Source organism: Equus quagga, chromosome 18 (genome assembly GCF_021613505.1).
Source record: "Equus quagga isolate Etosha38 chromosome 18, UCLA_HA_Equagga_1.0, whole genome shotgun sequence".
NCBI classification, from domain to species: domain Eukaryota; kingdom Metazoa; phylum Chordata; class Mammalia; order Perissodactyla; family Equidae; genus Equus; species Equus quagga.
Window position 1 is genome coordinate 32,900,039 of NC_060284.1, and position 26,821 is coordinate 32,926,859.

The window sequence follows — 26,821 nt, forward strand, 5'->3', positions numbered from 1 at the left end:
ACTTGAGAATCCCATAGCATCAGCAGATAACCTGAAAACAAGGCCTGGGAAAGAAGAAAGAAAGAAAGATTTTGCTGCCAAAATCTCAGGCAAAATCATTTCGACTGAAATAGTTTTTGCTGTGTACTGAATCATTCCAAAATGTAGTGGTAACCGTTTGTTTAGCTTATAAGTTTGTGGTTTGACAATTTGGACTGGGCTCCCTCGTGGGGTCTGTAATCAGCTGCCACTGAACTAGGGGCTGTGCTTCTGGTGATTGGCTAGCATAACAGGGCCATGTGATTCTCACTACCCAACAGGCTAACCCAGCCTCACCTACATGGCTGCTCAACACGGTCCCAGGAGAATGAGAAGTGTGCCACGCTTTCGACTTTACAAAAGGCAGATAGAATTTTTACTCCCCTTGACCTGGGTAGTTTATCAGATCCCAAAATGCAATCTAGAATTTAATATGTTGAATTTAAACAAGTGGCTTAAATTAATCAGGATTGGTTTATCCTTCGGAGGTGTATATATGCTTGTCAAATTCATCATTGTAAATATAATAACTTTCAACTGTCCAAAATTATTGATCAATTTATGTGTAATAATTCTTGTGTCCATTTCCCTGTTCATTTGTTTCATATTTTAAGGCACTTTGAGTGGCATTTGAAATAGATTTGGCACAAAGATCTAAGTTTTTACTTGAAGTTAATGGGAAAACTCCAAAAAGAAGTAATTTCTAATTGTATAGAATTCATTTTAGTCCTATATTATATAAATTTCACTTGATAAAGTGCTTCTAAGTGAATGAATAAGGTATAGTTTGGAGTGATTTGGTTTGTCTTGGTAGTATATTTTGATATACTTGCAAGAAATTGAGAAAAGAAATGACTATAATATCAAACTAACAAATCATTTCTCAAGACAAGCAAAATCCTTTCCACATAAATTTTAGAATCAGATTGTCAAGTTCCTCTAAGAAATATTTTGGAATTTTCGTTGGAACTGCCTTGAATGTATAGGTGACTTCAGATTGAATTGACAATTTGTTACTACTGAGTGTCCCAATTCACAATCATGGTACAACTCTCCATTTATTTGGGCCTTTAATTTTTCTCATTAAAATGTTTTAAGTTTTACTGCAGAGCTCTTGCAAAACTTGAGATTAATTCCTATAGGAATTTGGTAACTTTTTATTCCATTATAAATTAATACAGCTATATCAGTTTCTTTTGGCTAAGTTTTGTATACTGTACTATTTCTCTTCTTTATACTTTCAAATTTTCAAAATGTCTTGTAAATAGGATACAATTTATATTTAAATCTAATGTACGAGTCCTCATATTTTAACCAAATAACTTGGTCAATTTGAAGTGATGCAATTATATATAATGATGTAGTATATATAATATATACTATATATTGTACACTTCTACTTTCTATTTTCCTGTGTTTTTTATTTGATCCATCTGACACATTTTTCTTCTCCTAATATACCTTTCTTTCTTCTTTTTCCCTCCTTCAACACAATACAAGGACCTTAAAAGACTGAAGATGTACTTGACCCTACCCTGACTTACATGCTATTTTTGTCATATTTCTTTTTCCATACTTATACTTTTGTAAAGGTCTAATCTGCTGTTAAAGCTATCTATATAATTTTTCAATTATATAATTCTTAGATAATTCCTGTTGAAATCTGCAAATCTAAATCCCTTGAAAATATTTGACTTTTATCTTGATGAACAGAACAAGTGTTTGTTTTATCCCAGTATGTGTCTGATAAATCCAGTATCTGGAGCTCTTTGGGGTCTGTTTCTTGTCTATTGCTTCTGCTGATTCTGGCTCACGTAAACATCTTGTCATGTGCCTTGTAGTCTTAAATTATTTACTGGTCAATTTTATTTGAAAAAATATCTTTAGATAAGGTTTGTCATGTAATGTGCTATTGGCTTCTTCAGAAAGGACTTTGTTCTTTGTTTCCTGCTTCTGGTTACCCATGGACACCTGCAGTACAGGATCCAGGTTTAGCTGCTTTGTGATCCACAGGATCAATTCTGAATCCTGCTTCCAGAAAATTCAGCCCTCTGAGTTGTTTGCCCATAACAGGGGTGGGTCAGCAATGGAATACAACATTATTTCCATTAAATCTAGTCATTTCTTTTCTCATCAATATAGCAGTTGGTTTCAGTGTTCAAATGATATTAAGACCAAAGTTCCGTCTGTTTTTCCTGAGCTATTGGTTAATTTACTCTAATTTGTGTGCCCTTTTAAATAACTTTGAAAGAGCTCAGCACAGATTGAACAAATTAAAGATATTTGTATAATGTAGCTTTTGCCATTTTCTGACATTTTAAGGTTTAAAATTTTCCCTGAATAATATTTGCAAAGGCAAATGGATGTCTGAAATTTAAATATAATATTAAAAATATTACTCTATTTTATGGCATATTAGGGAATATTTTAAATTTCTGTGAAAGCCTTTGCAAAAATAAACTTTAGATTCTATTTTGTGTTCACATTATTCCTGTGTGTCTGAAGTCATGTCAGAAATTCACTGTAATCAGTGAATGCGTGTCTCTAGAATGTGACAGTAAAGAGCCAAGCACTAGATGTTGTAGTCAGTCAGAACGTCGTTTAAGAACCCAGCCATGAAAGAGAGTGTGAGAAATGGTGTATGAAGAAAAAGGCATGGTCCATTCTGGAGACAGTAAGATCAACCACACAGGTTCAGAGGAAACTCAGCAACTAAAATTGGGAATTTGTGAGAATTAGTATAGATGGAGTGAAGGTAGAAATTGTGAAAGCTGTTGAATATCAGGGTTCAGCGAAGTTTTCTGTAAAAAGCTTGAGAGTAAATCTTTTAGTATTTGCAAGATTACTTTGTCACAGTTATTTGACTTTGCCACTGTCGTGTCAAAGCAGCCATAGACAATACAGAACGGAGTGGGCGTGGTTGTGTTCCAAGAACACCATTTATAAAGACAGGCTGGATTTGGCCTGTAAGCTGGTCATTCACCAACCCCTGCTCTGGAGAGGCCTAGGACTCCAGTGGCTAACTGGATGCACAAAAGGTTCAGTCCACTTCCAATATCAGAAGAGAGGGAATCACAAGGCTTACTTTTCCAGTGGCATTTTGGCTCCTGCCGCCACACCCTGGTTCTCCACAGGCCAATGCAAGCCAGCCCAAGGCTGCGGAGTCTCAGTGACTGGAACCCCACCCAGGCTGCAGTAGTGCCCACTTTGGGATGACCAGGTTGAAGTTGTCTTATTTCACAATCTCATGCTCATCCACTGTTCCTCAAAGCATAACACCAAGCCAGGATCAAGACCAGAGGGTCTCCCACCTTAGTTGCATGCTCCTCCAGAACTGGCCTTTCCTTGACAACTCGGGTTCTATTATTTTGGATGGAGATCACCAAACTAGCAAACTTTTCCTTTTGGCAATTCCTCTTGTGAGTCTTTTTGTCTCCTCCTGCCAGGAAATCTTCTGTTTAGGGCACCCTAGATCGCCTTGAGAATCTCTCTTAACTTTTATCCTGTAAAATAGGAGTCAGAGTGTGGGTCTCTTTCTTCCAGAAAGACTGGAGCTTTTTATAAAACTGACTCATCTCTCAACATACAAAAAGAAAAAAATGAAAAACAAAAAAGTAGCTTCTCTGGGCACAGAAGTGGTGTGACATCTTTCCCTAAGGACCGTGCGTCCTATTCAATTTACATCTGCCTATGTCAACTCTTTTCAAAGCAAAGATCTGCTCCAAGGTGACTTCTCTCTTTGTTTGTGGAATGAACTTGCAGTTTGTCTTCATAAAAAGAAAATTCAGCCCTGTTTGAAACAAGCTTTTATTCAGTTGTGAGGTCATTTTCTTGGGATGCAAGAAGCTCTTTTTGGAAGGGCTAGACTTTCTAAATTGAATAGAAGCTAAATTATCTGAAATGCAAATTAAAGTAACACTGCATATCTTGATTCTTTTAAATTGCCAGGACTACACTTATCTTTATTTTGGCATCACCTCACAAGTGCTGGCTCATCACGCAACTTGCGCAATTCACCAATCAAAATTTGCCAGCCTTAGATAACCCCAGGGAGTTGTGTGCATAGAGAAGTTAGCTTGACCTGCAAGTAGCAAAGCTCCAGAATCACTCCATAAGGGAGCTTCATGGACACCCTTGTAATCACCCCTTTCTGCAAGTTGTGGCAGCAAATTATGCAGTGGTGAATAACTTGCACGGAGGCTTACTTTGTAGTCTGTTGTAATACATTTCAGGATGATGGCATGGTAGGATTGTAGCTTGAAATCAGTTGGATACTGACCCTAATGACCTCATTCTTTATTCCCAGAGAAAAACTCTTACAACATCCTTAGTATCACCCTTATAGAGTGTGTATTACACAGAGATTTTTGGTTCTAAGTGGCAAGAACTCAAAGAAAAGTAACTTAGGCAAAAATGGTTGGAGATGGAGGTGAATACTGACTTATGTAACTGAATCTCAGAGAAGGTTGTGCTGTAGTTGGTGTCATGGGTAATTGAATTCAAGAACTCAAAACTCTCAGAAATCTCTCTATATCTTTTAGATATTCTTATCTCTTAGCATCAGCTTTATTCTCTTCTACTACTGTAAGACTTTCTTCATTGGGCAGAGGAAACATGACCATAGGCAGCTTGGGACTTAACATTTGTACAGCCTTGCCACCCAAAAGAGAAGGACACGCTTCCCTCCTGACCCTAGTTAGAAAACTCCCTGGAGGGTACTCTATTAGGTTCCTGTTGGTTTTTTGACCATCTCTGGACAAATTTCCATGACCAGAGGATAGGGTATCATATACGATAGGCCTCCCTTGAGTTGTGTGCTCACTCCATGACCAATATGGTGAATTCTGTGATGATAAATGTCCCCATGCCTCGCAACCACATATTGGCTTGTACTCGGAGAAGAGGTCCTATCTCAGAAGAATGGATGGATGTAAACCAAAGCAACAGATGTTCCCTATGCCTGGAATTTATAAAAGATAAAAATTGGATGAAATAATATTTGACTAAATTACTATCAATGATTAAATTAAATTGATGATGTATAATTGCATATAACAGGTGAGTCAATGATTCTGAGAATTCTAGAGGTTAAATGAGCACCATCTCCACATTTCCAAAGACAGAACTTGGAGATCCTCGGCCATTTGTGACTCCACACCTGTGTGAAATCAAATTTGTATTAATTTTGTACATTAAAATAAAGTCTAGCATGAATATGGCTATTTTTCAGACATCAACGAACCAATCTTTTTCAAAGGGGTAAAACTGTTTTAAGTATATAATGTTCATATAGATTATATGTTACTGTGAAATTAAAATAAACTGTAATTCTATCTGTTTTGTTCTAAAGTTATGAGATATCTCAATTCTAAGCACTATCTTGCTTTAGCTCTTTTCATAAGGGCTTCCAGAACATACTGCAAGAACAAAAGTGGTGTGAGTGGCAGCAAAGGTTAACAACCACTGCTTTCCATCATCTTACGTTACTTTCCATGTCTAGGAGGATGTTTCCTTTTAATAATTCCTTCTAAAATAATTTGGAGTCCTGCCCTAATTTTTCTTATAATTGGTTATAAAACATAAGCATAGTGACTATAGTTAATAATACTGTATTATATATTTGAAATATTGTATATTTAAAAATTGCTAAGAGAGTAGATCTTAAAAGTCCTCATCACAAGGAAAAAAATTTGTAACTAAATATATGGATGAATGTTAACTAGACACTGTGGTGATCATTTCACAATATATAAAAATATAGAATCATTATGTTGTATACCTGAAACTAATAAAATGTTATATGTCAATTATACCTCAATAAAAAAATAATAGTTATTATTATGACAGTCAAATTAAGGGAGCACAAAAAGAAATTGTAGTTTAGTATGACAAATAATATGGAAGTCCCAGCCCACGGAGGAGTTCAACAGCTAAGGAAATGAAGATAGGTGAGAAGATGTATGCAAGGGCCACAGAAGTGCACAGGTGCTCAGAGGAAAAAGAGGACAACTACCATACGGATTATGCATACATTTGGAGATGTTAGAGCCTTGAGACAAGGCTGTGAAACTTCGTAAGGGAAGTGAGTATTTAGTAGAATTTAGGAGAATTTGAGATGCAATATCTAAGAAAGGCTAGACACTGGGAAGAGAAGAGAGGAGAATGAAGATCTGCTTATTGGAGCACATTTCTCAGCAGCTACAGAGAGATGCTCAAAATTCTCATATTGGACTAATTATTATACAAACTGTATGCAATCAATAGATGATTACGGAAGGATTGAGAGAACAGGAGTCACTCTGGGCTCATTAAAATAGGTTCTCATTTGTGTGTGTCAGACATCTTTCACATTTCTTGCAAAAGTTGTCACTGTTCTCAAAGTGTTAGGAGAGAAAATGACAGAGAGAGAATGCTTTTCCCAGCAGAATCATAAATAATAAACCCCCAAATTAACCAATAAGTATTTACTCAGAATCTCTGTTATTCCAGAGTTATACTAACCACTGGAGGGAAGAGTAGAAATTATAAAATTTCTTTATTTAATAAATATTCACTGGACTCTTGATATGTACAAAATACTATGCTATGGGTTTAAAAGGAAAAAAAAGGAAGATGAATTTGATATGCCACATACTTCCAAGAAGCAAAATATCTTTGGGAAAAAATAAGACAATCAAGGCAAAATGTAATATGATCTACAAAAGATGTGTAAAGAAAGTCCTGAAGGCTCACCAAAATGGGAAAGCTGAGGGAAGCTTCATCAGGAAGTTGCTTTTTTGTTTGAAACTTACAGAATGGGAAAAGCAAGTGCACATAAAAGGCTTCAATTCAGGAGAATATGATTTATGCAATACCATGTAGGCTGTGGTATCTGGAATGGAGGGTCTGCATAGGACCTACAGAGAGAAGGAGAGGTGAGATGGAAAGATTGGTGGAAGCCCTTAAATGCCAGGCTGGAGACTGGAATACTATTTTTAGGCATTGGAGAACTGTGGGGCATTTTTGAGCAAAGGAGTGGCATGATCAAAATTGTGCTGCAGGAAGAATTATCCTGGTGCAAAATTAAAGACTTGATCAGAAAAGAAAGATTTGAAGCCAGGGAAATTAGCCAGGAGGCTATTATAATGTCACAGAGACCATGAAGAATGGAACAAAATGATGAGAGCAAAGATGGAAAGGAAGGGATGGATAGAAGAGAAATGACGTGTGTCGTTGCTCAAATTCACTCCTACAGTTGGAAGTGTGAGATTAGAACATATCAAACAAAACAAACCAGTTCATAGTCAAATACTAGATTGTGCAGTGCAAAATAAGGACTTCTGGTGTTCAGAAAGAGGACACTGAGAGCTGGAGTAGCACAGATAAAATTCAGAAAAGTGAGATGTGAATGCATTCCAGGAGAGGGGAACAGCATGTGAGAGAAGGCATAGAGGCAGAATGAACACGGTGCAAGTATGGCTCAAATAAACTCATCAGAGAGGAGGACGCAGTCTGCGGATGGGGGAACAAGGCAGTCCCTCTGAGACAAGGAGTGTCTAGTGGGGCGCTTATCCAGCATGGTGTTGCACTGCAGAAGAGCTTGGAGGCCACAGTAGACGTTTGCCGGAAACCAGGCACTAATTGATGCCAATGGAAATGAGGAAGAGACAAATATGACAAAACACAAAGTTGTTAGAAATTCCAAAGGATTTGGAGACCAAATGTAGGGGATGAAAGGCATGAATAAATCCAAGATGATGACAGGAGTTTTGGACTGAATGGTTGGGACAATCGTACACTTTAATTAGTTGTCTCTTGTCACTTACCAGTAAGATAGTGAAGAACCATTAACACAATATGATAATGAAGGAAAAGAAATAGCCGATTTATATTCATGTATTTCTCAACCTTTTCACACAAAAAATTGTGGAGTAATGGAGCACACTAAAGTAAACTAAAAGGAAATTGATGGCAGCTATATAAAACTTGGGAAAAATTAATTATATTTTTATAGTATGCAAGCATGAAGACAAATCAAGTTTTAGGGAAATAAATTAAATATAAAACTTCCAAATAAAATATATTCAATTTTTTAATGAAAAATTTGAGTTTACTTCCATGAATATATTTTGACCAGGGAATGGCTATGTACATTTTCAGATCAAAATTTTAATTTCAATCTCTTAAATTCTTGACAGACCCCATGGAAGAGAAACTTTGCACAAGTAAGTGATAAAATTCTAAAATCATTGCTTTACAATCCTTGAAAATATAACAACCCTTAAAATTATATTGAAAGAATCCAACAGAGCTGCTTTCATTGACAAAGGTAATGTTTAAATTTCTTAATATAACTCAGTTGTTTTTAAATACAACTAAATATTTTTATATCAAACGTTTCCAAACAAAAATTATGCTCTTATCTGAAGAATGTGCACACATTTTTAGTGCAGTTGCTATGCAGCTAGCTGGGGTACCCATAAAGGACCCATTGGTCACCCATGGACAGACAGCAGATATAGAACAGAAGCATTAGCCACTGTCTTTAGCTGTACCCTTAAAGAAACTGCTAGGTATCTCCCCATCCCCACTCCTCCCAACAGGCCACACCTGGGGCTGTACCCAGTGCCCCTTGGGCAGTAACATCCTCTGCAGATGACTGTCCAGATGGTATGCCCAGTGGGTTCCCGGGTGGTGGGACTTCTTCTTGGCTATGTTCAGTGCACTGGGATGAAGCAGCAAGTTCTGATGCTACTCTTCTGTTCCTCTGGCTTGCAACCCTCTGGGCCTGCTGTCAGATGATGCTCCACCCCAACCAGGATGCTTGCAACCTGAAGCAACCTGCACTGAAGTTCTTGCACAGACTCTGCCATGCTCCTGAAGAGATCAATATTCTGTAGAACAGTTGTAATCCATTCCCAACACACTAATGTACCAATGCACACCCACGGCAAAGCTCTGCAATGTAACTTTTTGTTTTATTCCTGTGTCACTGCTATGGGATTTCTTGGGATAGCCACTATTCCCAGAGCAAAGACATGTTCCTGTGGAATGGGGCTCACTAGAATTGTGTAAATCATCTTCTACCATGGCCTGATATGGAATCACAGGGGACTGTGGTGGGCAAAAGTCATTGATAGTAGGAAAATGTAAAATTGGATTAAAAAGTATCTCCTGCCAGAACACTGTTAGGTGTTAGATTTTGCCTTTTTTTAAAAAAAAAAGGTCTTAAGTTAATATTTTAACAAAGAAGTGTCTTGTAATCTCTTTGTATTAGTTAGGGGTTTTTGGTTGTAGGTACAGAAGTGGATTCTGGCAAAATTAATGAGAGAGGGAGAGAGAGGGAGGGGGATAGACAGGGACAGAGCCAGAAGAGACAGAGAGAAGAATCTGTTTGAAAGGGTATGAGGATGTGCCAAGAAACAAAAGAAAGGAGAGAAGTCAGAAGGGCACTTCTGAGAATTGAGGGGCTGGTGTTAATTGCTATTCTCTCTGCTTCTGCCATGAATCAACACTAAGAATTTTCTGGCTCACTATCACTCCCCTTGCAATTCAGATTCCTGAGGAATAGAGTCCAGTTGTTTACATTTGGCTCACCCTCCACCCCCTCACTTGGCCTGGAAAGGGCCGAACACCTGCATGGCAGGCCCAGCTTTGACTGCGAGGGTGGGACAGTTCATCATGAAAACTCAAGAAACTGTCACAGGAAGAAGGAACAATGGATCTTGAACAAACAGAAACAAGACATGTCCACTTTATCATTCTAACTCCATTTGTAGGTGAAGAAACCAAGTCCCGGAGGTAAAATGTTCTTCTCCACGGCCATGTAATTAGTCCATGACGAGGGCATAGCTAAAACACCGCTTTCCCACCTTCCAGGACTTCCCTCATTTCAGTACTTCCGCTGTCTCACACATCTGCATATTCAGTTCTTTCAGAGCTCCCTCTTTTAGGAAAATGCAATAAAATCTTACATTATCTCCTCAAAATGCTGGGGAGTGGGCTAATGTCTGGGAAATACATTACTAAATTAAATATACTTCTTTATGACCTTAAAAATAAATGGCATACAAATAACCTGAAGATAAATAGTTGCCAAGAAGGTGAAAAAGAGTTTGTATTTGGCTGCGGGCGCCCTAAACCGAAACATGGGAAAACTGCTTCTTTCTTTTCTCAAGAGTCTGACAGTTTTAATGATGATGTCAAGTGCATTTTCAGGCATATTTTTTTCAGGTTATTTGTGCTGTGAAGTCCTCTGTCTCGTGAAATGTCAGAGCCCTGCTTTTCAGCGGATGCCACTTTTTTCATTTGAATGCACTGGAACAGGATTTCTACGGAAAATATTCAAGTTCTGTGAGGCACATTAAATTGATTTTAATGCCACTATTTTTATGAGGACCTGTAACTAGCGTACTTGAAGTAACATTCAACATACAGGTTCTGCCCTTGGCCTAACATGGATTTACCTGGTGAGAGGGGGATGGAGCACAATTTTTTAGTCCAGGAATGTCCTCTAGTAGCCTCAGCGCTGTAAGTGACTTGAACGTCAATTCCCCCCAAGACCTTCCTTGGCCACCACACTTAAGAAGTTTCTCATAGTAATTGCAACTGCATCCTAATTGTTTCTCTAGTAGCGTATATCACAAGATGTAATTATATGTTTGTTAAGAAAGACAACATGTGTGGCCCCTAATATCACAGAGCTTGGAGCAACCTACTGGGTTCAAAATCTCAGCTTCACTAATTATTATAGTTGTTGCTTTTGCACACAATACCTTACCTCTTTGAGTCTCGTTTTCTTTAACTGAAAAATGTGACAACAGTCGTACCCAGTTCTTATGGATGTTGTGAGAATTAAAAGAGGTAACATGTGCAAAGCATTTTTAACAGTGCCTTGTCCATAGTAAGCATCATGTGAGTGTTTTCTCTTGTAATGACTAATTTATTGTCTATGTCTCTCTCCTCTCCACCTGGATTAGGCCGTGAGTTCTCTTAGGGCAGGAAACATACTTATTCATTTCTCCAATGGGTATCCAGTGAAAAAATTGCCCCTTACATAGTGGGGGATCATTCAATCTCTGTAGGTTGAATGGATGGACAAATGAATGGACGGACTAGTTTTATAATTCACCAAGTGCTTTCACGTATATCGTCACATTTGAGCTACAGAGCATGGCTGTCAGATAGTGCCAATACTTTTCTCATTTTACATATTAGGAAACTGAAGCTTGGGGATACGAAGTGACTTGCTCAAGAGCAGTTCAAACATAACAAATCCTGGGTTTGAACTCAGGTCTTCTGACTCCAAATCTCATTCTCCTCTGGTTCAACTTTTTATTTATTTATTTTTTTCCATCTCACAATCCTGTCTACAAGACATTTTTATAAAAAGAGAAATAATTTGCCTTGCTCATGGCATTGTTTTGAGCACCAAAATTTAAAGTAGGTAAGGGGCTGACCTGGTGGCCTAGTGGTTAAGTTTAGCACGCTTCACTTTGGCAGCCCAGGTTTGGTTACTAAGTGCAGACCTACACTACTTATCAGCTGTCATGCTGTGGTGGTGACCCACATACAAAATAGAGGAAGATTGGCACAGGTGTTAGCTCAGGGCAAATCTTCCTCCACAAAACAGAAAAAAAGTTAAAGTAGGTAAAATACATCAGACTGTTACTCCAATGTAAGCCATTGTTATTGTGTTTAGTATTTAGAGGATTGCATAAAGTAGCTTGATTGTTTTGTGAAGTGACTTTAAATGGGAAAAAGAATATAAAAAAAGAAAAAAGGACAGAAAGAAGGAGAATCTAAGTAAGGGAGGGATAAAGATTTATACTAGGAATTGACTTTGAATACGGAAGCTTTTCCTGACTCTAGCTGGTCAGATCACCTAGAGAGGAAAAGAGAGTACCCTTCTGATGTTTCAATAATGTCTTGAATAACCAAGGTGTGGTCAGCATGCATCTCTGGTATTTTATCACATATTTTCAGTTCCTGGCTAATAAAATTAGGGAGCTACCATTTTAGCCTTATGTTTTATCTCCTTTTTATACAGAAACTCTGAGTTTCCAAGAAGATAAAGTCAGACATTTTCTAACTTGTTTTTTTACCTTTACCAAGAATTATAAATTTTATTGAGTACTAAGAAAGTTGAAAAAAGGAAACACACTCTTACAAGGTAACTCTGGTGGTAACGAGAAGTATAGTTACTGATTAATAACATGATAATTAACAAACTAACAGTTCTTGAACATTTAGTGTGCGGAAGAAACTATGCTACACAATTTTATGTGCATCATTTAACTTAATTGATTCATTCACTTCTTCAACAACAAGGTTTACTGAACATCTACTATTTGCCAGGCACACTTCTAATTACTAGAGATATAATGATGAAAAAGTGCTTGCCTTTGTAGAGCTTACACTCCAGTGGCAGAGAAAGGCAATGAAGAAACTGACCAAGAAATACTTGATAAACTATCAGATAGTGAGCAATTCTATACAGAAAAACAAAATAATGTGAAAGAACAAAGAGTAATGGAGGCCTGGGGTGATTGATGCTGCTTAGGCGGAGTGAGTGGTCGAAGACACCTTCCCTGAGGAGTTTAAATATGAGCAAAGGTATGAACTACGTGAGAAGTTAAGCCATGCAATGTTGGCAGAACAGCATTCCTGGACAAAGGAACAGTAAGCGCAAAGTCCCTGAGGCAGTAAAAAGCTAGACTGGGATTGCCAGACCATTAAGGCACCGAGCAATATGAATGAGGTCCCTGAATCAGGCAAGGTCCTCGGGTAGGGCTTTGAGGAAGAGCTGAGGAGTCTGGGTTTTCTCCTGAATGTGATGGTGAGCGCTTGGAGGGTTTGGGCAGAGGAATGACACAGCTGGATATACTTTTTTCCAGCTGTTGTATAGGGAATGCTACAGGGGTAGCAAGGGTGGAAGCTAGCAGAACAGTTAGGAGGCTATTGTGTCAGTCCAGGCAAGAGATGGTGGTCTCTGTGGAACGTGGGGGATGGGGCCAAGTAGTCAGCTCTGGAAGATAACACAGCTCCCTTCTGATTATTTCCATTTTCTAAGTAAGCTGAGAGTTCAAGTCCTTAGCTGAGAATGACGAGATTTGAAGAGAGACAAGGTGTGAGTTGGGCCTCAGAGAGACAGAAAGTGAACAGACTATGGAAAAACACTAGCATCGTGGGGTAGTGGGGCCTACTTAAAGTTTGTGGTTACGGGTCTAATGTGAGACAAAACTACATGGTTGTGTGTTCTTCTCACACCATTTTCAGTTGTTCTGGTAAGGGCAAAGAAGTGGGTTTAACTGGGGTTGAGATTTTGCCAGGTGAGTGTGGGGAGTAGGGGCAGGAGGTGGGGGGCGAATGAGGGATTGTACCGCTGAACTCTGGAACTCAAGGCTGGGAGAGCAGAGCGAGGGCATGAGGGGGCAGGGACAGTGAAATGTGGACTTTGGTGGGTGGGATTTTCCCCAGGCTGCCATATGTCTTTTGGAGTATGTTATGGACCGAATCACAAAGTTGAGACCAGCCATTCACACCAACAACAGGATGAAGGACTTGATTTAGGTTAATGTGTGAAGCAGTGCTTCCTGTATGGTTATGACTGTAATACTGGCGTTGTTCTGGGGATGTGAAGGTTGAGGTTAGAACCTGGTCTCCGGGGTAAATGAGGACGCCCACACATCCGCCTCCCGTGGTGCGGGGAACCCTCACCATTCCCAGACAGCTGAGTGTTTATCAGCAGGTGCGTCAGTGTTTGGGGAGCCAGGGAGTCCCCTGGCAGAGAATCCTCAGAAGGGGAGGTCATTCCTGGGGAGCAGCCGGCTCTCAATGAGTTCCCACAGCGGCCTGCTTTTCGGAATGAGATCCAAGTTTTAATTTCGCACAGTGGGAGGTCGGTTCTCGCTGCCTAGGGTCAGCGCGCAGAGGCTGGGCTTTTGCTCTCCAGCAACCCTCCAGTTAGTGTTCCTAGGGTGACCCAGGAGGCTTCCCGGGGGGCGTGGGTGCCTTAGTTCCTCAGGCTCACTGCTGCAGAATCCAGGGGTGCGTTCCCCTTTTCTGATTCTTGACGTCAAACTCCCACAGCCCCGAAGCCTCGCCAGGGCGGTGGAGAGGAGAGGGAGGGTGGCGGGGAGGGGAAGCCATTGCAGCAACAGCTTGGAGGAGGTCGCTGGACGACTCTTCGCGGAGAGCGGAGAAAAACAGGGAGTGGAAGCCAGAGTCGGGGAGGAAGAGGACCTGCGGGTCCGGGGAGCCGCTGGGTTGCTGCAAAGCGGGGCGGGGAGAGGCGGGGGCGCTGCATGCAGCGCGCTGGCTCCAGCGGCGCCCGCGGGGAATGTGACATCAGCGGCGCCGGGCGCTTGCGGCTGCAGGAGGCAGCTCGCCTCGGCTGCGCTGTGCACACCTCGCCCGGGGGAGGACGCAGACCCGGGCAGGCGGCCGGGATGTCGGCGAAGGAGAGGCCAAAGGGCAAAGTGATCAAGGACAGCGTCACCCTCCTGCCCTGCTTTTATTTCGTCGAGGTGAGTTGGCCTTGGCATAATGCAGATCCTCCGGGCAGCTCCGGGGCGAATTCCGGTCTTGGAGGGTGTCACAGGCGCGGAGACAGTGCCAGGGCGCGCGCCGCTGCCCCCAAATGCCCGACCCTCCCCTCTCCCCCAGGGTTCTCTGGAGCTCCCCGAGTGTGCCTGCCAGTGCCCGCGCGCCTGGGTGATCACCACTAGCGGTGTACCTGCTGGGTGCCCTGGAGGGAAGGGATACCTGTGTGAGTGAGTGTGGGGCTAGTTCCCTGGCCCTCCTGTCGCGCCTGTGTGCACCGCGTCCGTGGCCCAGAGGGGCCATGATGCCGATATTTTGGGATTTGTGTCTTCAATCCGCAAGTACGTGTCTAGAACTCCGTGAGCTTTTGATAAGAAAATAAATGCACACAGCCATGCCCGGGGTGTATGAGGGCTGGGATGTTTATATGGCATTAGGATTATGATTGCTTTATTACAAAACAAAAACAAAAAATCCCTTCCCCTATTATAATTACTATGTTGCTCACATCTGCTTCTAAAATCGGGTCTGCATCTGTAGGCATCAATGGCCTTTTTCATGGTTAGCAAAAATTATACATATACTCATACATATGTATATGTACGCGTACATATGTATGTGTATATGTATATAGATGTAGTGTGTATAATATTTTTAAAATAAGTGACATCATCTGATTTTACATGATTTGTACATGTGCATTTATTCTGTGCCGAGCTGTATTACAGATAAACAATTAACATGCAGATGTATTTATAATGAACTTCCAACTTACCAAAATGCAGTATTTAAGGGAGGGACAATTTATGGGAGGGTTATAAAGATTGACAGGTACAGTGATTCCATGCATTGTGGTCCATTGCATTAGGAAGACATTTTTAAGCAAGAGGTTTATTAAATCGTAGGCAGAAAATAGATGCGTTGGGCAGGTGTAGTGAAATCAGATGGTTTTAGGCATGCAACTGTGTTCTGTGTAATTAGAGCCTGTATTGCATAGAGAATTATAAGATTGTTGCTGAATTGTAACTATCCTTTCTTGGCCATCTTTTCAGCCAAATATGGAGGTTTAGCACTTCCGAGTATAGACAGTAGATTCTGTATTTGATGATTTTGAGGCTTAACCGTGTTCGGGGATAGTCACTGCCTTGAAACTTGGGGGAAGGGACATTGTCAGATTATTCTTGTAGATAACAGTATATTTGCAAGTTTCTCTTATGTGTCATAAGTTTTAAAAATGGTTTCAGATTTAAGAAACATGTATATGACTTGCATAAATCTCAGGGAAATGATGGATGACTCCTTCATCCATGACCCATAGAAAAGAAGGAAAATAAATGTCCTGTTTATTTAAAGTAATTAATTGATGCATTTATTTTTGCCCTTCGTCTTTACACATGGGGTTTTGAGGCCATGGTTTAGGTAATTTTGTTGAAAGATAATAAAGAGTTTTCTCAAGAAAAATGTGCTCAGCAGAAGAATCCATGATGAAAACGGTGAAGGAATAGAAAGATGGGATACCTGCCTTCAAGTTAAATCCTGTCAGGCCACTTGTGGCATTGCTAATCCACAGTGGTTTTGTCCTGAAGCGTGTCTGGATCTATTACATTGGACTAGGATAAATCAGTTAATTGCTGGGTTCCACCTCCAGGACGAAGCACACCTGAGGTCTGCTAAAAGTAGACGACGTATAGATTGCAGCTGTATGGCTTCAAGAAAAATTCTTTCATGAAAGAGGATGCAAATCAGAGAATTAAGGGTGTGCCGTTAAAGAACCTGTGTGCCCTTTTGAGGTACTCGTAAGAGGGGTACATGTCCCTCAATCTAGAATTTTAAAAGTAAAAATGCCTCACGATGCATTTGAAATGTATCTCTAGGAACAAACATCTCACAAATGTTACTTCTTTTCTGTGAGCGGAAGTAGCCCCAAAGCATTACAGTCTCTTTGACCCATTCAGATACTCTTTACTCTTTAGCAGGGCAAGCTATAGAACAGTTAAGTGAAGACGATTCATGGAGTTTAAATGAGCATTTGTGACATTATGTCTTGGAGGGTAACAGACTCCAAAGGGAGAGCCACAAAATTGGATTGCAGATTATCTCCCTGGAACTTAAATGCGTGAGGAACCACTAAAGAGCCTCTAGAAAATGGAAGAAGGCATTAGTATACCAATTGTTTAAGAGGCTGACAGGATGCAATACCCAGCTCCTTTGGAATGACTCATTTTGAAGCTGGTGAGAATGAGCTTTGTATCTCGTTTGGAGGATGAATAAATATAGCATGAATTAACATTTCAGTAAAATGCTCTAGAGTAATGACACTTTGCTGTACAACATAGTCTCCCAAGACCTCAGTAATTAAAATGGAAGAGTGAAGCATGAGTAAATCTCTTCCATCACATATCAGCCCAAAGCACATATTTCAAGCCTTCTCTGTTACTTCACACAATAATTTAAGTAACAAAAAGAGGCGTAAAGGACTAGATATTTGAGAAGAAAGCAAAATCTCTGGCTCTCAAGTCAGTCACATGATGGGTAATTTAAACTTTCTCTTCTTCAAGGAGTTCAGCTGTCTTCCATTGCTATTCATGACAGGTATGAGATGGGAAGAAACTTTAGCTGGGAAAATGAGAGGAAAGCAACTTTCATTTGGACCACAGGGCGCTGATATCAAGTTAGGCTGAATTATGGCAGGAAAAATGGCAGCATGCTTAACAGGGAAAAACCTGGGCCTTATAGACAGATTGACCTGGGTCAAACATCACCTGTGCCAAGTACTACTTGGATACTCCTGGCCTAGGTACTTCTCTCATCCTTGGTTTCTTCATACATAATAGAAATGATAGGCTATAAGGATAAATATATTTATATAATATAAATTATAATACCAATATCTTAGAATTTATTATAAGGTTAAAGCACGTAAGACACCAAGCAAGACGTCTGAGATAGAGTAGTCCCTCAAGATGTATTAGTTCCTTTCCTTTCTCATAACTGCCCTTGACCTGAATGGATTATTTTACTTCTAGGCTAATCTTGAGGGATCAAGTCCTGACAAGGTCTAACTTGGGAGTTCCCACTGTTCAGAAGAAGCCACCTCCTCCCCAATTTCTAGAAGTGGTTTGGGTTCCAGAGCTTTCCCAAAATGGACCTATATTCATGGACCTGAGGTGGGGAGAGTGGAGTGCTCTTTACAGTTTGTACAAGAATAACGGCAATCATTTATGAAGCACTGAATATGTACTAAAAATAAAGCTAAAATGGTTTACATGCTCATTCAGTCTTCAAAGATTCTCATTAAGAAAGAGGCCGTTATTATCCATGTTTCAAAGAAGAAGAAACTGAAACTCATGGAAGTTTCATAGAACCACTTGCCCAGGTTTATGAAGCAAGGTCAGAGGCAGCGCCAGGCGTTAACTCAGAGCACATGCTCTTAACCACTGCGATACCTGTCTCTCTCAGAGTGTTGAAAGATTATTCACATAGGCAAAGGTGCTTCCCATGGTTTCTCACTGGTAAAAATAGGAAGATGTAATCCAAGGTAAGGGCACATTTACAAAGGTAAGGCAGCTTTGCCTGGCAACAGACCAGCTTCCTCAGCTGAGTTCTTCCTCCATAGGGCGCCTCTAAGCACAAAAATTGGTGAACAGTGTACACTCCCCACACTGACTCACTAGTTAGTGGCTAGTGTCACCTCAAGAAGTCCCCATGACAAGGTGCAGTGACAGGATTGGGACACTGGCATCCCTTTTGCAGAGTGTCAGGATATCTCTAGCTATATCCCTATGGGTACGAGGCTGAGGTGTTCAGCCCCTAAAATCAAGTAATCTTGTCCCAGTTCACGACCAAACTCAATGTTAAGCAAACCTAAATTTGATGGTTAGAGTGAATTCTTCTTACATCTTTTGGTTTACATCTATTATCTTTACAGCCAATTGTCTGCTGATAAAGGGGTTTATGGTTGACAGTAATTAAATACATCCCTATCACATGGTGATTTGAAAAACACATGATGATTTCCAATATGGTAACTCACTTCATAAACAAGTTTGGTAGTTCAGTTTGGCATTGTTCAACTTGGGAAAAGAAAGGTCAAGTTGTGAAAGGAACTCTCAAACAAGCATATCCTGGGCCTTATCACACTGAGCAGAAAAGCAGGTAAAAAGGAATGTTCCACTGAAGAAAAGATTTCTCCTGCCTTTAAAGTTCCAAAGCACCCTCCAAGTGATGGTTGTGTCACCTACAGTGGCAAATGCAGCTGGGAGCACACCTAGAATTAGTAAAACGTCTTTAAGGCTTAATAACCCAATATTATATGTGATAAGGCTGGTTGTCTGTGTACCTAATGCATTTCCTTTATGCAAAGCATTATCATGGTTCCGACTGTGTTCAGACTCAAATTTTATTCTCATGAGTCATCCTGTTCAAAGATATGAGTTCACATCGAGTCAGTGTGTAATATAAACAAATGATAAATTACTTTTTAAACCAAAAAGATATAAATTCTTAATAAATAAGAGAACCTTTTATTTAAACACTCTGCTTTATGACATACACTTTTATTACTAATCTAATGTTTACTTTAAGGCGGTATATGCAAAGAGGACCTATATGCAAAGAGATTTTTTACAGGGCTATGGATACAGAGAGCTTGAAATGTCTTGCTTTTCTTACATACACACACACACACGTGCATGCACTCATAGGCAGGCACAGAGGGAGTGAGAATATCAGCCCTCTCCAATAAGTGTAAAATAACAATATCTGAAGCATTACAGATTCAGAATATTTTAAACACAACAGACCTGAAATTATACAGGATGTTTTCACTAGTTTGAATGTTGTACTTAGCGATGGATATGTTTTACGATTTTGTTAATGCAGGTTAATCGCTATGGGGTCAGTAGGTAGACAATGTGTTCAGGAGTGAAAGCCATTGTTTCTATGTTGCCATCCTCCCTGGAGAAGTTCAAAAAGCCTTTCAGCAAATGTCCCCTGGTTAGTTCAGTCAACATCATGCCTTGACATCGTGGTGTCTTAACAAAACCTTAATACGATTTTTGTTTTCTTTCCACCAGAAAGTGTCCACAGATTCTTAATTGTAGCAATCATTAATTCACAAGATTTCTGCTCTAGCTTATGTTCTATGTGAAAAATTATATAACTCATTTGATCTCTTTGCTGGGAACTATACTAGCTTATTTTCTTTTCCATAAACTTTAGCATGAGTAGGAAGTACAAAATCACATTTCTGCATTGCACATACCAAAATAGTAGCTATAGATTTTTCCTTTTTCTAAAAGGTATAGAGAGAGAGTCTGCTTAAAGAAGTACTCCAAATCCTGCCAACAGAGATGAGCTAACTAATTTTTCCTCCTCTTTTAGAGTCACAATGCACAGAGTTCTTTGATGAAAATGGAAAAGGAAATAGAGAAGATAATAGATTCTTAAATTTTAGGGAGACTGTATGAGGACATTTCCACAAATGCCAAGAACAAGCATTGAATATAGAACCTACTAAAAGGGAATTCTGTACTATGGCTAAGCACCATCACTATCCTACTGTGTCTCTATGGCTAAGTCACTCAAAATGTCCTTTGTCCTACTTTTCTCTAACAGGAAAAAAGAAACAGTTGGCTTCTACCAACCTCAAAGGGACATTAATAATAATAATAATAGTTATAAAAAAGAATAGTTTATTTCAGACTTCCTTTATGTGGCAGACCCTGCGCTTACATTATCTTTTATCCTGAGAACTACCCTAGAAGGCAGTATTAATTGTATTAAGGTAGCACTAAGAAGGTATTATTATCCTTATTTTTTATATCAGCAAATTATAGCTCAGAGAGCTAAATATCTTTCTGGGGACACACAGCAATTAAGTGAAGGAGCCACAATTTGAGTGTTTGTCCATCTTGCTCTTGCATTACCATTACAGCATTCCTCCTCACACAAGATTCTAATGATAATGCTAAACTTAACGATGAAGTGCAATGAGGAGACCTGCCTCTGCCATGACTTGCCTAGCTTTGTGGTATCTGAAGACGTGTACTTGGAAGATGTCTGCTTGGGGCTCCGTCTAAGTTGTGGAATAGACTTTTTCTCTTCATTCAGCTACTGAGCTTGGCTTTGTTAATGCTATCTCCTACTTAGAGTAACTGATTTAATTCTGACTTGGATGTGTAGATGGCATAATGACCGTGGACTTAAAAAGATGCTTTTTTGGGGAAAGCACAAATGGCACCCATGAGTTTCCTGTGGAGACTGGATGAGGAGATACAAGTAGAGTGAGAGGGAAGAGTCGGAATTGAAATAAGGTTTAGATAAGTCGAATCTGCAGGTCTATGAGAATGACAGAAATGGAGGAAAGAATCCCAAAGAGATAACAGAAACAGAGGCCAGGCCAAGGAGGATTAGGACAAAAAGCATGGGAAAATAGAAGAGAGGAGTGAAGGGCATGTGAGAGTAATGGGGATCCAACCTGTGAGCAAACCATGGAGACTCCTTTAGGCATTTGGGGTGTCTAACTTGACTTGTTAATTAAAAGCATTTAAAGCACAATGTGTTACTGTTTATGTTGGGAATATATTACAAATATAACTCACATCAGATTTTCTCCCAGCGTATGTGTGCAGCATTGGCTATTTCTCAAGCAAGCTCTCTTAAAAAAAAAAAAAAGTGAGGAAATATCTTATTACAGAATTAAGTCTAATAAAATCATGTACTCCAAGAACATCTGGTTTGATTCTTCCATCACAAATGAGAAAACTGTGGCTTGAAAAGGTTAACTGAGTTACCTAAAGGCACACTATGGTTAAGGCCAGATCAGGAGTAGGACGTAAGTCTCCTGACTCCTGTTCTAGCACTCGTTCCCAATTATTACTATTTCTAGAATTCCTTATATTAGAAAGTTTCCCCCTGGATTATAACACTTAAAATACAGGTCATTCTAATTCTACGTGTGAGCAAATTGTGCTAGCTATTTGAAAGTTATATCTAAATACCTAGGGCACACATTTCGTGAGACCACATTGCATTAAACAACATGTTAAGGCAATTATGAGTGGATTTTCTTCTCTTCCAAATAGTTAGGCTCTTCGAAAAGCATGGGTACAACAAAAGATCATAAGACTGGAAGTGATGTTTTTCTTTCTCATTGCCTAATTGCCCACCTATAACTTTTACTTAAACACTTTAACTTATAATTACCCACAATTACTTCCCTTGACATGATGTCTCTGACAGACAATAAAGGAAAGAGGAAACATTGGAAGGACTAAGAATGTAATTTATGTCATCGGTAACAAAATAACTTTGAATTTTCTACTACAGTTTAATGTGATTTTTTTACATACATTATCTCATTTCATCCTTTAAATGCCAACTGAGGAGTAGATATTAATAACTCTGTTTTACAAATTAAGTAACTGAGACTCAAGGTTCAAGAATTTGCCTAAAACCCAAATAGCGCTATTCTTGCATTTTGGCCACCAGAAAACAAATTTGTATTTAAACTGTGAAATGTCTAATTACGAATGTCTCAGCTTTCTATGGTTTATTCTAGAATTAATTAACTAAGAAATGTACTTTCGGATAACTATGGAATGGAGTAATATCCTCATGGTCAAGTGGATTTTGGAATGTGGAAGCCAATGACGGAAATGCTAATTTTGACAGAATTAATGTTGAGGTGTTTTTCCTGTCAGTAATTAGACACTGAATCAGTTGCCCCTTAGGTCCATTACTTTTGATTGTTTTTTAATCACAAAACATTTATGTTAATCAACATAAAGGAGGATAATTGTTTTCTTATTTCTGTAACAAGATGGCTTCTGTACATTCTTCTAAAACTGACATTAGACTATTTAGATATAAATGAAAGAAAAGTGGAAATACAGGTAATTAAAATCAATGTATTTTAAGGAAAAGGTAAACAAGTTATCAGTCTGTTTCACACACTGTTTGGGAGTGGGAACCATGGAAATATGTGTGGATATGTTATCTACAATTTAATGTCCTCACCAAAAGCCTGTGCTGTGGGATTGCCTTAGAGGTAAAACTGCCATTTAATAAAGTTCTAATCATGCTTCAGACACTGAGTCCTCATGGATAGAGTCCAAAAGAGACCAGTCTTATATTACGTACTCTCCAAAAAATGGGGCTAGAATGAAATACCGTGGTATAATCTTCTTGTACTTTCATGAAAATTCATTTATTCACTGAATAAATATTTACTTATTGCTTATTAAGTATCTCTTAGTTAAATTAATGGAAATAATATGGAACCACTACTGGCATACTTCCTAGTCCATAGTAGAATTTCAATAAATTTTCACTGACTGGATGGACTAAAACAGTACTAATAATTATGAACATAAATTTTTCCTTAGCTTTCTTTTTTCAGCCAGTGGAGACATTTTTATTTGTAAAGTAAGTGATGATGAATGTCCCATCAAAGACATTGCTCTGCCTCATAGATTATTGAACAGTTGAAGATGAAATCAATCTCCAAGGTCTATGAGTCCTCATTTCTTAATTATACTTATGCTCATTTTATGATCTAAGGCATACCTGTGGGTTATTTGAGATTTGAGACTTGAAAGAGAGGGATCATTGAAACGAAGAAGTTGTAGTTTTAATTCTCATGGAAAACTACTTTAGTTACATAAGGCACGCATGCCAGCAAAGACAAATTTTTGTGACTATGGTAGAACAAACTGTTAGATACTGATTTTTTGCTCTTATAAAATAATACAGTTCTTTTAATTTGTCTAGTTATAAGCTTTGTAATCCTGGGCAAGTAACTCACTTCCTCCAAGCCTCAGTTTCCTCTTTTGTAAAATGGTGAAAATATTGTGGGCCCTTTAGTTGCTGTGACCCTTTAGTTATATAAAAATTATATAATGTGGCTACCACTTACTAATGGGAACTCAGTGCCTAGTAAATGAGTTTTCTCTTTCCCATTTACCAACACCCATAGATCGTTTTGTCTAAAGCAAACTTTCTATGTGGCTTTAGATATTACTAGATTCCCTAGAAAGAGATGTTTTTTCCTGATTTTATTTTTGTATTATGCGTTTAGATATGTTTTATAATGTGCATACAATGATAAAGTAATTCATTATAATGTATAAATATATAAAAACAAATGTTTATTAGAATGCATGCTCATTTTTTATTGATCAAAGTACAGACACACACACATTCACAAAATGGAGACCACTTGCCTTAAGTACCCGTACTTGATCTTGTCAGTGGGAAAGAATTCACATTACTGAGCATCTTCTGGATACTGGTGTAACACTCTACTGCAAACCCTTGCTCTAGGGATGTTACTAGGTCCATCCTCTATGAGACCCTGCCATTCTGATATTTTTAGAATTCTTGGTACCATATATGAACTTGTCAGTAGCAGGGCCTGTCCAGTGCAAATCACATATCCTCCCATGTCTCATGATAGCCACCTATATAATAAAGAAAATTATGTTCTCCATAAAATGATGAATGAGTCAAAGGATAGTCCAATATTTGGAAACAAGTGACCTCATTTAGGCCATTAGGGTGAGATTCAATAAAGTCATTTCTTTCCGACAGTTAGATACACCCTCAAGAATTAACAAGGTTGTTGCCCCTTGGGTGATGATCTGGAGGTGCTTGTGTTGTAACAGTTGAGATTTGAGTGATTAAAACATGGAGAACTTCCACTGGTAAAGAGTTTAGTATAGATCATAAATCATCTTCATGGGAAAACCTCACAAAAAGATGGGCAGCAATCTGTTATAAACTGTGTGCTATACAGATGAACATTTGAATCTCTTCTACCCTAAGTTCTCATTTTGTTTCTAGCTTTCAGTTGAATTTTAGATGTGTGAAGAAAAGTTATTTGATGATGCTAGATTCTTCAATACTTAAGTCTCACACATATATGGTTATTTCATGGATACTATTGGTTCTAGTGACTTTTTAGATGGTTAGACCAGGAGATAATTAGGGAGGAGTTCCTCTTATTATTCATTTTTAAACTCCAGCTTCTAGAAAAATGGGAATGGTGGGGAGCAGATAATAAGTGCTCAATAAATTTGTCTTGCATTAATTGTTGTTCTGGTCAAGAAATCTAGCAACTTAATGAATGGGGATTGGGAGATAGAGCCTGTACTGAACCTCAGCTTCAGTCTTGGCTTTAGCCTCTGTCTTCTCTGGCTAACTCTGAAGGCTAGTGATCCTTTCAGACCTACTCAGAAACAGGGGAAGAAATTGCTATGCCATCAGCGCCAGATGTATGTTCCAACATGTCTAAGAAGGGCCAAGCACAGCACTTCCTAGAAGATGCCCTCTTTATGGGGCCATAATGACTTTAAGATCTACTCATTCCAAAGCTCCAAGCCCACCTGACTCAGCAGGCTCTCTTTTTTCCTCTACCTTTCATTTTGAGATGACAGAGGTCAATGCAGCACAGTAGAAGAGAGCGAGGTAGTAGGAGATGACCCACGAAGCACGAAGACCTTAGTGAGCTGTGCCCCAGTCCCACATTCTTTCCTGTGTTGTTTCTTCATTTTCCAGTCCATATTAGAAGATCAGTGAGGACTGCAATTTCCAATCTAGGCAGAAGCTGTTTAGCATAACAGAGGAGCACAGACTGAGCTTGGGCAGTGAAGCACGGACTTCCCCTTCTCCATAAGCAAGATGGGGCTGCTTAGCTCCACATACCAAAGAGTGCGTGTGCACAGACACACACACACGCACATATTACACACACCTAAAGGATCTCATTTACTCTTTTACTCTTGGTTAACCCACTTCCCTTTCCAGGTTTTTGTGTTGGGCAAGTAATCCACCAGTAGTTAGATTTATTCATTTGAGACTTTAGTAATGAAACGTGCTTCTTTGTCAGATGTACTTGTATCCCATGTTACATTGTATTTGGTTTGTTCATCTGACTTTTTGATGCATCTTGTAGTGAAACACATAATACAATCATATTTAACTACATTAATTACATTAATTAATTAATATTTAACAACAGCCTTAGGATGTTGGAAAATGAAAGTTATTAAATGTCCCACATTAACAGCCCACCTTTGATATCTTTTTTGTATGCATCAATCTCTTTCAAAGATACGTTCAAGTAAATAAGGTCTTAGGCAAGGGCCGGCCCAGCGGTGCAGCGGTAAAGTTTGCATGTACCACTTGGGCGACCCAGGGTTCCCCGGTTCGGATCCCGGGTGCTGACTTACCCACCATTTGTTAAGCCATGCTGTGGCAGGCGTCCCACATATCAAGTAGAGGAAAATGGGCACAGATGTTAGCTCACAGCTGATCTTCCTCAGCAGAAGGAGGAGGATTGGCAGCAGATGTTAGCTCAGAGCTAATCTTCCTCAAAAATAAAAAATTCAGAAACTTAAAAAAAAAGAAAGAAAATAAGGTCTTAGACAGTCTTGGAAAATCTTTAATCTTGAAGGTGGGCTCATGGTATGTATCTATGTATGTAGGAGACAGGCTTGGAAAGAGAGAGTGGCTCATGATACACTGTTAAATTCTCATCTCCAAAACTAAATTAGGAGTCCCTTCTCTGGATAATTTATCAGTCAAATAAAATACATCAGGCACATAATATACTCTCAATAAATATAAACAGAAGGCTTAATTATTACATACTAGAAAATATAAACGTTTATAGTGCTTAAGTAAAATGGTTTAATGATAAATCTGATACTTGAACTTAGTAAAAAGCTTGAAACAATAATTTCAAAATACTGATGTTTCTATTTCAATAATTTCTGTGTATATAACATAAGATTATATGTCACTTTAAATCTCAAAATCAGAAATTTTCTTCTTTTTATTCCATATTGCAAATGCAGAATTTTTAGTTACATCTCATTTCCCTGACATGATTGCAATGACAAGGTGGGTTTTTTTCCTAAAATTCTATTTTTTTTGATATTAAGAAATATGTATTGGGCCCCAAAGGTACCAAGTATTTCCTTTGTAAAACCATTCAGGTGAAAATATATATGCTTTCTATATATGAATAAAATAATCCCACCAATAGTGAAAATGCAATTTAATTTTAGTATATTAAGATTTTACCTTCTTTTAGGAGACATCAAAAAATATGAGCACAGTACCATTCACAGCAGAAATTGAAGCAGAAATGGCATATATAATATATGAAGAAAAATGTACTTCTTATTTATTTGTTTATTTTTTTGAGGAAGATTAGCCCTAAGCTAACATCTGCCACCAATCCTCCTCTTTTTGCTGAGGAAGACCGGCCCTGAGC

The 26,821-nt window shown here is 39.0% G+C and overlaps 1 protein-coding gene across 1 annotated transcript in view; it reads left to right on the top strand.

The window, feature by feature from the left end:
- Positions 1 to 14,261: 14,261 nt before the first annotated feature.
- Positions 14,262 to 26,821, top strand: part of PLPPR4 (phospholipid phosphatase related 4) — a 39,720-nt gene continuing 27,160 nt past the window's right edge. The window contains exon 1 of the mRNA XM_046645738.1: positions 14,262 to 14,525. Within this exon, the coding sequence (XP_046501694.1) occupies positions 14,304 to 14,525 (222 nt within the window). The 5' untranslated portion in view covers positions 14,262 to 14,303. The remainder of the gene's footprint in view (positions 14,526 to 26,821) is intronic.